At 45.4% G+C, this 13,091-nt stretch overlaps 1 protein-coding gene across 1 annotated transcript in view; it reads right to left on the bottom strand.

Annotated features, from left to right (window-relative positions):
- itga8 (integrin, alpha 8) overlaps window positions 1–10,659 on the bottom strand; it is a gene marked incomplete at both ends in the record, with an annotated part of 108,493 nt that extends 97,834 nt beyond the window's left edge. Inside the window, 3 exons of the mRNA XM_080743071.1 lie at window positions 1–15; window positions 9,141–9,271; window positions 10,463–10,659. The exon at window positions 1–15 is cut by the window's left edge and continues 86 nt beyond it. Of these exons, the coding sequence (XP_080599197.1) occupies window positions 1–15; window positions 9,141–9,271; window positions 10,463–10,659 (343 nt within the window). The remainder of the gene's footprint in view (window positions 16–9,140; window positions 9,272–10,462) is intronic.
- Window positions 10,660–13,091: the final 2,432 nt, after the last annotated feature.

Here is a 13,091-nt window from a genome sequence, read left to right as displayed (position 1 = left end):
TGATCATCCTGTTGTCTGTTGGGAGACAGAGACAGAGACAGACAGAGATAGAGACAGAGGGAGACAAGAGACAGAGGGAGGGATAAGGATGAGAATCACGTGTATATGCCGGGTTCATACTTGGTTGCACGACACCGGCAAATAAGAATAAATCACCCGTATAACCACTTAAACCCCACCATCCGTATTCAGGTGAAAATGTTTGCGGGAAACTACCTTTCAACGTGTCGCATTGTAAGCTTGTAGATTTGTCTATTTCTAGCGAAGACATTGAATGTAGAAAATACACTAGTATAGAGAGCCCAGAGGGACTCGGCTCAATAACGTAATCACGTTCTGGGCGACTGTGAGGCTACTGCTATGAGCGTCCGCTTGGGAATTGTTTGATCCCCGGCTCCCCCTGGGTCAGTGTCGATGTGTCCTTGAAAACTGAACCCCCTGCTATATAAATGCACCATTTATCATTTACACAAATATAATTCCTTGTACAGCAAATAGCGGAAATAGCCGATCTATGAGCTCACAACACATCGCATTGTGAACTTGTGCTTAACATGTAGTTAACATGACGTGATGCAGATCCAACCCAACACGGAGACGGAGATGAATTCATTCTTTGTATTGTTTTTTGATGTCATTTCTTTGATTGTGTTTGCTGGCCTCTTTATCCTGTCTTTATCTTGCTTTATCTTGGATGGTCCTTCCTGCCATTAGGCTTTATAACAAGGCCTTCCCCGTCACTGGAGTAATGCTTAGTGACTGCTCACTCACTCTGGCACTCTGGCTCATGGACTGCTGCAGAGTTTCCCTATTAATGGGTCGGCCGCGAGTAACTATCCCCCCTTTTTTACCCCAACGGTGTCTGTTCGTGTCTGACATGCATGATTTCCGTCCGATTTTAATATGGGATTCCCATTTTACCTTTAAAATGTTAATTCAATTACACATTATATTTTTTTATGCCCAATCAACCCAAGTGCAGACGGCCAGGTCAGTCCCTATGTCTTACTGTAGGTCTATTTTTATACAATTTTATTGGTGAAAGAATGCACACGATACCTACATGTATTCATCTTTATACTGTCTTTTATATTGTAATCATATTTTAAATAGTGCTACTACTACTTATTCTGTATGTGTTCTCTACCCATACCTGTATCTTTGTCTCATCTGTACTGGGATGCTGCTATGACAACTGAATTTCCTTGCCGGCCAAATAAAGGTCTGCCTGTCTGTATATCTTGTATGTAGCAAAGAATTGCTTGATTGGTGCCCGCTGGCCTACACGTCCGGGCCTATACCAAATAGGCTTTCTGTATCCTGCAGCGGGTCACTGGTTCAATTCCCGAGCCCGACCAGATTTGCTGCGTGTCACTCCCCATCTCTCTCCCCGAGTCCTGTCAGTCTACTGTCCTGTCAATAAAGGCATAAAAGCCCAAAAACATATACCGGTATATAATTTATATATAAATTTAAAAAAATGAATTGCTGGATTGGATTTGTCATTGTTCAATGACAGTCGATTATACTGCCGGCTTATGATCGTTGATTGTTTACTGGTGTAATAAACTCAGTTTATTGTTAATAATTTGTCATCGTTAAAAAATATTACGCCGTAGTAATACTTTGGCAACAGCAGTATACACATAACAGTTTGTGTGTGTTTGTGAGTGTTGTGAGGGGGGGATGCCCTTGATAAGCAGGAACAGACATGAATATTACTCAAAATCAAAACAGAGACGTTAATCAGACTGAGATTTTTCTCCATAAAGACAGCTGGAGAGAACGCCTGGTTAAAAGTGGAGGATTGGCACACACACACACACACACACACACACACACACACACACACACACACACACACACACACACACACACACACACACACACACACACACACACACACACACACACACACACACACACACACACACACACACACACACACACACACACACACACACACACACACACACACACACACACACACGTGCATAATTGCATATGGTGTGTGTGTGTGTGTGTGTGTGTGTGTGTGTGTGTGTGTGTGTGTGTGTGTGTGTGTGTGTGTGTGTGTGTGTGTGTGTGTGTGTGTGTGTGTGTGTGTCTAGACCTTGGGGGTACTTGCTGATCTTTTCCAGCATTATTAAAGAGCAGCTGGGTCTGTTTAGAGTTACACAGTCCCACACCATAAAACACCTCCATACACACAGACTCACACACACACACACACACACACACACTCACACTCACACTCACACACACACACACACACACACACACACACACACACACACACACACACACACACACACACACACACACAGCAGGATACACACTTCATTTCTGGAAGTGTGGGTGCCAGCCAAGCAGACAGGTGAACAGAACACGGTGAGGAAGTTGATTATAGAGGAATAAAGTGCTCCAGGCTGCATGTTTACAGCTTTAGCTCACTACAACACCTCGGTCGGGACAACACATTCATTGAATTAAATCATTTTCAATGAAAATAAAATGAGCAATTTGCTTTGGCGGTGAATTATGTATTTAGGAACTCTGAGGGAGCCCTAGCTCTGGTCCAGATCGTCAGCTGCACTGACGCTCTGACAGGTGGCTGACTAAAAGACTAGACCAGGATTTCTCTACCCCTACGAGGGCTCAACTTCAGTCAAAATAAACTAAACTACTTCGCTACTCTCCTAACCAAAGGTAGTTTTGCATTGTTGAAAGTCTATTCTCCGTGATGGGAAACCTCTCAGCACCCCACCCACTCTGTAAAATACATTAATTTTTGTATTGACTATACTTGTACTCCGTTTTTGTCTAATAAAGTTTTCAATCAATCAATTTCAATCAAACCCCACCTACTGGGTATGGGTATTGATGATGCTGAGGAGAGAACACGCACACAGCGTCCCTTGTGGGAATCGAACCCGGGACCTTCTAGCTGTGCAATGCAAACTTACAATTAATCAGGATTCTCTTTTAGTGAAGCATGTACCTGTAGGCGATTGGATGACTATAGAAGTGTTGGCCGCAAGCAACTGCACTTGCTCTGAGAATTTCATGCGTGACACTCATGTAAACAAGCCAATTCTTATTCTAACCCGAACCTCAAGCCTAACCACTACACATCCAACATTAAACGGTGACCACATGAACCCTGCCGGTCCCTATTCTCACAACTCCTCGAATCACCACATGTTGTGAGCTTGTAGACGGCTGTTTTGGCGGTTCGACGTACAATGAAGACAATAGGGCTTAAGTGGTCAACCTAATCTTAACCTTACTCTAATTCTAATCCTAAACGTACAAGTAATAGACCTAACCTAAGTCCTGAACCCTAACACTAAGTAAGTAAGTAAGAAAGACCTAACCTGAACCCTGTCTCTGACCTAACTAATTCTACCACAAAATATAAGATCTAATCTTAAAACAGACCCTCGTAAGAGCAGTGAACAATATCGCACAAGCTTACACACAGACACGCATGCACACACACACACACACACACACACACACACACACACACACACACACACACACACACACACACACACACACACACACACACACACACACACACACACACACACACACACACTAAGGTACATTGATAATAGCCAGCACACTCAGTATGTTGCTCATTAAGTGTGTATGGATGTGTGTGTGTATGTGAATGTGTGCGTGGGTGCATATTTGTGTTTGTGCTGCACTTGTGGCTTCATATACAGTATGCATGTGACGTGTGTGTGTGTGTGTGTGTGTGTGTGTGTGTGTGTGTGTGTGTGTGTGTGTGTGTGTGTGTGTGTGTGTGCGCACACGTGTGTACGTGTACGTGTACGTGTACGTGTCATCATGGTCTGGTTTGTACCTGTATTAATGGGCCTGATGTAACTCTAGAAACATTCACCATATCCACTGTCATCAATCACTAATGACCATGTGTGTGCGCACGCACGCACACGCGCGCGCACACACACACACCCGCACACACACACTCACACACACTCGCACACACACTCGCACATGCACGCACAGACAGACACATGTACCTTTACAATAAACATATACACAGTGCTTTGATGTGAGAAGTCATCGGGCAGGTTGTGTGGGTGATGGAAAATGGAGGTAAGAGAGAGAGAGAGAGAGGGAGAGAGACACGCACGCACTCACTCACTCACTCACTCACTCACTCACTCACTCACTCACTCACTCACTCACTCACTCACTCACTCACTCACTCACTCACTCACTCACACACACACACACACACACACACACACACACACACACACACACACACACACACACACACACACACACACACACACACAGACAGACAGACAGACAGACAGACAGACAGACAGACAGACAGACAGACAGACAGGCAGACAGGCAGGCAGACAGAAATATACAGAGAGGGAGACACAAAGAGACATAAAGACCGACAGACACAGTGAGACATAGAGAGACAGAGACAGAGAGAGGGGGATGAATTTGGATCTAATAAAAAGCAGACTTCACCCAAACTCCCTCCTCTCTCTTCTCGTCTGAGGGGAATGAAATTCCCACGTGCTTACAGTTTAGACCCCCCCCCCCCCACCCCCTCACAGAAGAGCTAACACACAAACACAGATGCAGGAAAACTATGGAAAAAGTGTGCATCTGAGTTAATAACTGAATGACTCTGTCTGTTAATGAATGGGACTTTAATCTCTCCATCACAGATCACACACATGGTGCGGCACAGAGTGGCAAGCATTGATAGCATTAGATCTGAGGAGTAACGTGTCGTGCCTGCATTGTGTCTCCATTTAAAAAAAGACAGGTTACTCGAGTTGATAAAAGAGAGTGGAAGAGAGCGAAGGAAGACAATGCTGAAAAGAGAAAAAATGTATGTATGTGGGCTATGCTAAAGAGAGACTATTTTGGAATCATATTCATCATATTTCAGAGAACCATTGGATGACAGGTAGACATGTTATGTTATGTAAATTGAGAATAAACCCAAAGGTAATCATAAATAATGTTACAAAATGATATGGCGGCGAAGGAGAACAAAACATCTGTATTGACCTAGGTACAGTAAATGTATTTCATTCAAGATACAAGACCTGAATTTTCCCACTGCAATCAATAAAGGTTTATCTTATCTTATTGCATCCTATACAGTAGCTCCAGCTATAAGCTCAGTTAGTAGTACCAAAGGTTACAAAAAGGGTCAGGGTACTAATACAGCCTGAATAAAAACTAGCCTGTTAATTACCAGAGCACAGCAGGTCATTTAGAAACAATAGAAGCTAAACAGAATCTCTCTCAACGCAGCCATGGCTCCCTGGCCGTGTGCCAATGCACTGCCTGCACTGCCCCAACTGATTTCAACGTTTTCTCCTCAGCGCCATGTCTGTGGTTGAGAATGAGATTCTAAATTCTTATTGGACAACATCGAAAGGAAATGTTGCTGCGCAAATGACAAGTGGTAGGTTTGATTTCGAGGCTGATAAGAATCGGGCCGCAGCTTAAAATGCTGCGTGAGCTGATACTTTTGACGGTGACAGTGACGGGGGGGAGGGGGGCGAGAGAGAGAGAGAGAGAGAGAGGTGGGGAGAGGGAGAGAGAGACGGGAGTGTGTCATCATTTCAACGCGGGTGAATGCTAACCTGGTGAATGTTAACCACTATGTCTAAACCTAACCCTAACCTCAGTAAAACTATGCCTAAACCTAACCCTGACCCTTAGTCAAAATGATGGGACGTCGAAAAAGCAAGATTTCACCGAGAGAGACAAGACAGAGTGAGACGAGACAAAGAGAGAGAGCTGCTGTTTGTTTAACGTTATCAGCTTAAATTAAACAAGTAACAGACATGTATTTTGACACAGTAGCCTACCAGTACTGTATGTGGGTGTCGTGAGTGCATGACAGTGGACATTATTTTTGAGGGGGAGTGTCGGGAGCAGCTCTTTACGTACAGTATACAGTATGTGCAGAACTCTGCCTTGCCAAACTATTATGCGACTTTTATCCACCAAGAAATAACGTCTGTCTACATGCCGACATTTTTTTTACAGCAAGGGTCCAACACGCCCAATTGACTTCCAACACCTTGTGGTAATAATCATGGAGCATTTCACAAGTGAAGGCAACAACAGAACAACCATTAAACACGTTTGTGTGTTCCCTTGACACTAACATGAAGAACTTTCAGGTTTCAACGGAACCTAGCAACTTCACACAGCTGAACATTGCGTGCATGAGGTGTGAAGTGTAAAACCACACTTAGATTCTGCATATGTCTCAGAAACACTGAGAAAACAGATTTGTTTCCTTCTGCTGCTCTGTGTTATAAAAAGACAAGTGTAACATATATTTGCGAGTGCTGGTGACTTAATTTGGTATTTTTGTGTCTACTGGGTCAGCACCCATCATACACTGAATACTTTTGAGTTGAGCATGCCACTGCAGTGCCCCTACTTTTTGCAAAAAGAAAATCATATCAGGAGGAGGGGGGAAAAAGTGATCTAGCCTTTGTAACTATTGAATGAGAGCAGGGCGGAGAGCAACTGTGTTTCGGCTATGAAAGCAATTGTGCAGGTATTTGGTCGCTGGTTGGTTCCTACTGTATGTGGGCACGTGGCTGGTGCCATGCCGCCCTGTTCAGTATCGTGATGTGGAGAATTGCCATAACAGCCTCCATTTATTCAGCACAGTTCAGTATGGTTCTGTTTGAATCAGTTTAGTTTGGTTTAGTACCGGACTGAACCATATAGAACTGCGGTTAACTACGGTTAGGTTTAGTTTAGAGATGGACGATTGCAAAATTCTTGGCCGATACCGATCCTCCGGTTTTATGAAGGTCTGACCTGCCAAAACCGATTTTTCCGATATCAATTTCTTTAGCTAAGAACTAGAAAATAGAGTTGCTCCAATACCCTTTTTTCAGGCCAAGTAGGCCTACAAGACATACTTCAATTTGAGTACCAACTAGAAGCAGTGCTCTTCCGAGCACAGGTCTCCACCAGGTCAGGCATGTAATGTGTTTTACATAAGTCGGCCTCCTGATGGCGCTATAAAAGGCTGATGTAAAAAATGCAGGGAAAAGGTTTTACCTTGGCCTCTAAGGAGTGCGCATACAAAGTTTGACACTAATCGGTGGAGTTATAGGTGAAAACATGAATCGGCCTGTTATAGCGCCACCATGAGGCTGATTTGATTTTTCTTAAGTGGCATTTATTCCTCTGCCTATTGGGAATGTGCATGCACAATTTCACCAAAATCGCACACTGCGTTCAGGATTTCAGGCATTTTATTGAAAACTGACCAATCCTGCAAACTTTGAAAGCCAGTTTTAGCCAATCAGGATGGAATATGGAAAATCTGACACATCCATGTCGATCACATGACTGTAGAGATACTGTCTACTGATTTACGTGATTTTTGGACAAAATCTGTAGGAGTACTGGCAAAAGTTAGTTTTGAAAAAGTCGGCCTCCTGGTGGCGCTAGAACAGGCCCATGTGAAATATTTGGGGCAGAGGTTCTGAATTGGTGTCGAGGGAGTGTGTGTGCACAGTTTGGCAGCGACCGGGCCAACGGCGCCGGAGATTAGCTGGTAACGGACAACCGGGCGGACGGACGGACGGACGGACGCACGGACGGACGGACGCACGGACGGACGGACGGAGGGGAAAACATACTCTCCCTCAGCCTTCGGCTGGTGGAGACAATAACCTAGAAGAACACAATAGTACAATATCCAAAATCACAGACAATATCCAGTCTAATATGACCGTCTGGACTAGGCAGGAGGAAAGCAGGTGACGCATGCTTTTTTCCCCCCTTCTCTTTGGAGACGACATCGACACAGGATTATGGAATATATATCCTTACATTGCAAAGGTAATCAGCACCATCTGTATTCTGTAGACCAGAGCATCATGCTGTGCAGTGCCATAAACACAATCGGCATAAAACCGGTATTTATGTCAGTGACCTGCCGGTCACCGATGCGGCCGGTTTGATATCATACCTGCCGATTTTTTATATTGGCCGATTCCGATGTCCATCCCTAGTTTAGTTCCTTTCATTCCAGTCCAGTCCAGTTCTATAGAGTTCAGTTCATTTCAAAGTGCACTGGGCTTCCATGTTCCCATGTTTTCATGAATAAAATGTACTGCATAATCCCACTGAGGAAATTCAGTTCATTCGGTTTTCGGTTTCAGCATCACCCAGCTGATGGCTGCTCAGATGGTTGGGATGAGCGCTCAGAGGGGAGCATTTATGGGTTAAGTGACTTGCTCAGGGACACTTCCACCGGGGCCAGGAGGCCCTACCCACCAAGCTATGGCCTACCTCTCTCTCTCTCTCTCTCACACACAGAGACACACACACTTGCATTACATTGCCAAAGCAAAAGTGTACACAATACAATACAATACGATCATTCAATACTAGTAAGACGCCTAAGGGCGACATGCGACCTTGCCCTTGTCGCCAATTCTTGGCCATGTGGCCAGTGATGTGTATTGGACAAGTTACCCATATATGGAGACCCCTGGTACTCATATATGGAGATCCATGTATATGGAGATACTGTATGCTGTGAGAGCCCAAACATGCTTACTCAGTTATTCGTTATGCGAAAGTCCCATGATGTCTATGACATCTGACATCATACCTTTTTATGCCCATACATGGAGATCCCTGTCTGTAGAACCAGCCGTTAGTGTGGTATGTGGCCGATGTGGCCTCCATATATGGGCATTCCCATATGAAGTCCTGTTAGATATGGGCTTAAAATTGATGACATCAGGGATCTCCATATATGGGCATAAAAGGGAATCTATCAGAGCAGCAGACCCATTCTGTTAGAGTGGTTCCCCTGACATCACAGTGACGTCAGAGCATGGGGTCAGAGCGACAAACCCATAGAACCACAGTGTCAGGCGTGACAGAGAAACATACATACATACGGACAAGCTGTGACCGTTCACATACTAAACTGCGACCTACAGTACGGTCACGATAATACAATCAAAATAAAATGATGTACAATTGAAGGGAGTGAAACGGTTTTCATGTATGGAGGTTACATGAAACACACCCATATAGACAGACACAGTTGTGTAGGGAGGACTCACTGGAGTTGTCGAAGGGGACCTGTGTACAGCTGTCAGAGTGTCCAGGCCAGGGACAGTAGTAGACGGCTCCAGCCTCCATGATGCCAGGCTGGGAGGTGTTGGCCTTGGGAGCCCCTACTAACACACTCATACTGACATGCACGTGCACACACACGCGCACACACAGTACACACATGCACACACACACACACGCACACGCACACACACACGCACACACACACACAAAGCATATGGTCATAAACATGGTAACCCAAACATGACACACAGAAACACACAAAGATAAATTAGATTCTCTGTACAATTTTCCTTGTAGGCATTTAGCAGATGCTCTTATCCAGAGGGACTTAAGAGTACAAGTGCACAGGAAAGTTCCACACAGAAACACAACTACTGCACGCGCGCATGTACGTACGTACGTACGTACGTACGTGTGTGTGTGTGTGTTGTGTGTGTGTGTGTGTGTGTGTGTGTGTGTGTGTGTGCACAGACATGTGCATAGAGCCACACTATGTAATTGTTGCCTTTTTGTTCTAAAGGCACTGGTTACATTGGCAGGATTTTGCAATGTGGATTTATTTTCCAGTTACACATTACAATATTTATTACATAGGCTAATCTACGTGATAAACTAATCTATTCTGTATGCAGTAACAGAAAGGTGTATCGTTTCCCTCTTCTATTAACTTCTATGTACACAGTGAAACAAGTGACCAGACTTTCTCTATTTGCATTTCAAACAGACTTCAGTTAAAATTGTCATCTTATTCTGGTAGCTGAACTGGATTACGCAGACATTGGTTCTCAAAGTGGGGTCTGGGAACTCCCAAGGGGTCCTTGAGGGAGTTCCAGGGGGTCCCCAGCTAAAAGATAGTTAGGAACAAAATGGACCCTTATGGGTATGTAATGTAACTCTGAGGGTGTACAAGTGGAATGATGTACAAATGGAATCAAATTTGTACATTCTCAGTCATTCTCAGAGTTAAATTAACACTGATTTTACAATATAAATTGGGGTCTCAAAAATCGAAATGACATTAAATGGGAGTCCATAGCCTAATGCATGTCAAACTGGGAGTAATTGAAATTAAAATGATTCAGAATCAATCACTGAGCCGTACAAATCTTCTCTTATGGGGGTCCCTGGCATATCTTTTCATATGGGGGTCCGCGGGCTAATAAGTGTCAATTTGTGGGTCCTAGACATGAAAAAGTTTGAGAACCACTATACTATGGGACAAAATAAATAAACTCAACATAATATTTTCAGGACTCAAAATCCCCCCCAACTTCTCCATCCATACGTGCTGCTTCTCTTCACTCACGTGTTGCTGTCGGCTGTAGCCTGATAGAAGTCCAGCGAGTAGCCGAAGTAGCTGCCCTCCGGTCCGCGGTACACGGCGGGCCGCTCCGCGTGCAGGTTGAAGGCTCGGACCCAGGTCAGCACCGACAGGAACCGGAGAGCCGTCCACAGCCACGACGATGATGGAGCAACACGGCGGCGGCCCCTGAGCCGCTCCATCCCTCCCCGCACACCCGCACACACCACCACACACGCACGCACACAATCACACACTGCTACCTCCGCTGCCAAGAAGACCGATGATCAGGCTACTGGTGCGTCCCACGGTCCCACCACAATTATCCGTCCAGTTGAACGAGAAAAGGGGGTGAGAGAGCAAAACTACCCTGACGGACGAATAGCCTGCAGGAGTGGAGCCCCCCACCACAAAGATGCAGGGGAGAGAAAGAGAGAGAGAGGTAGAGAAAGACGGAGAGGAGGCAGAGAGAAAGAGAGAGCGCGCAGGTGAGGCGGGTTGTGTCCTCTCCTCTCTAATCCTGTCAGTGGGTCGGTATCAGAGCGCTATAACGGGCTCTCCTCTCCTGCGCTCCGGTAAAGCTCCCGCGAAACAACTTGTGATGTTGCCCTCCTGAGTCCAAAGAGCAGCAGTTCCTCCTGTTAGTTAGTTGGTAGTTAGTTCGTTACGACCACCGCTCCGCTCTGCTCTCCTGGGCTGCAAGTCTCCATATGCGCCTCGGCTGCTGCTGCTGCTGCCCGCCGCCCCTTCCTCCCTCCCTCCGAGAAAAACTTTACCCCCGCCTCACACACACACACACACACACACACACACACACACACACACACACACACACACACACACACACACACACACACACACACACACACACACACACACACACATCTCTCTCTCTCTCACACAGAGAGAGAGAGAGAGAGAGAGAGAGAGAGAGAGAGCGAGAGAGAGAGAGAGAGAGAGAGAGAGAGAGAGAGAGAGAGAGAGAGAGAGAAGATGGATGAGAATAGAAACAGAGAATAAATGAGAGAAAGATGTCCTGGTCACTCAGTTCTGATGATTAAAAGTTTGCATGCATCAGATGAGATAAGACACCAGGGACGTGCAGAGAATGTTAGAGTGGCAGGGGCTGAAATTTCTAAAAGGGCCTTTTGGTGAAAATAGTGAAAATAGCAGACCTCCAAGCTCTGCAACGTGTTGTAAGCTTGGAGGTCAGCTATTTTCGGTGCTTGATACCACACTGAACTAAGCAAAATCAAGTGAATACTGGAGATGTGGTGTACGGCATGCATTTCTACACAGAGAGGACAATTATTTCAAAATAAGAGAGTTTGGACAAGGCAGTTCTCTTGAATGCTGCCTTCAGGTATGGCATGGAAAGAGGGCATTTGCATTTCTTTCACCATAGTAAAAACTGCATTCATGGTCTGGAGAGGGCACTTTTTACAGACAGATACAAGCCCCCATTGATGTCTGTGTGCACGTGCCTTTAAGACACAGTTCTCAATTTCTCAGTTTAATCTATTCAAGTGCAGTTTCCACACCCGTCTCTTGGTACAGAGCGCCGAGTGGGTCTTGGAAAACCATTGAACCGATGGACTCAACACTGGACGATGCACTTCCTTGGGTCATCAGGATTGGTCAGGAATATATCCATCAAAGTTGATTGGATGAATAGTTCTGGAGATAAGCAAAGGACAGACAGACAATGTGACACATAGAGATTCCTGTAATTTATAGATGTCTCTCTCCCTTACCCTTTCTATGTCTCTTATTTTCACTCTCTCCCCCAGAGAACAGCAGGATAAAAGAGCAGTGTGGTATACTTCTACTTTCAAATTTACACTCGAACAGCATTTGCCAGATCAGTGTGTGTGTGTGTGCGCACACACGTGTGCACAGCTCAGGTATTTTGTAGATGGTTCAACCATCTGCTATTGTTTTATACACTCTCACATCCAGTAAGCACACACACACACACACACACACACACACACACACACACACACACACACACACACACACACACACACACACACACACACACACACACACACACACACACACACACACACACACACACACACACATATCACATTTCCAGGAACACAAACACTCTCTCCCATGATTATCAGATGACCCTGTGTGTTAGAATGTGAACAGTTGTTTGATCCCAAAACACACACACACACACACACACACACACACACACACACACACACACACACACACACACACACACACACACACACACACACACACACACACACACACACACACACACACACTCTAGTACTTCGCGCGCGCGAAGTTAGTAGCCTACACAGACCACATCAGAGCGCGCGTCATCGGGGGCCCCGTTCCTTTTATGGCAAAAGAGGTAATTTTCTGTTGCGCGCAGTTTTTCGGAGATATTTTAACCTAACCATAATGGTTTGAAGCGGACTTTTAACGAGCGACATCTGACTTCAGGTTATTGGCGGGGAAATAAAACCGACGGGCGTGCACGCGCATGCGGACGCACGCATTAATTAATCCTACATTTTCTCAGTTTTTTCTCACGCACTCTCTCACACTCACACACACGCAAGCGCGCGCACAGACACGCACGCAGCCTCGCAGGTTAATATTACAGACC

The sequence above is a fragment of the Nannobrachium achirus genome, assembly GCF_963921795.1.
Source record: "Nannobrachium achirus genome assembly, chromosome: 2".
Taxonomy (NCBI): Eukaryota; Metazoa; Chordata; class Actinopteri; order Myctophiformes; family Myctophidae; genus Nannobrachium; species Nannobrachium achirus.
Note: the sequence above shows the minus strand (reverse complement) of the source record. Positions and strands in the feature narration are given on the sequence as shown.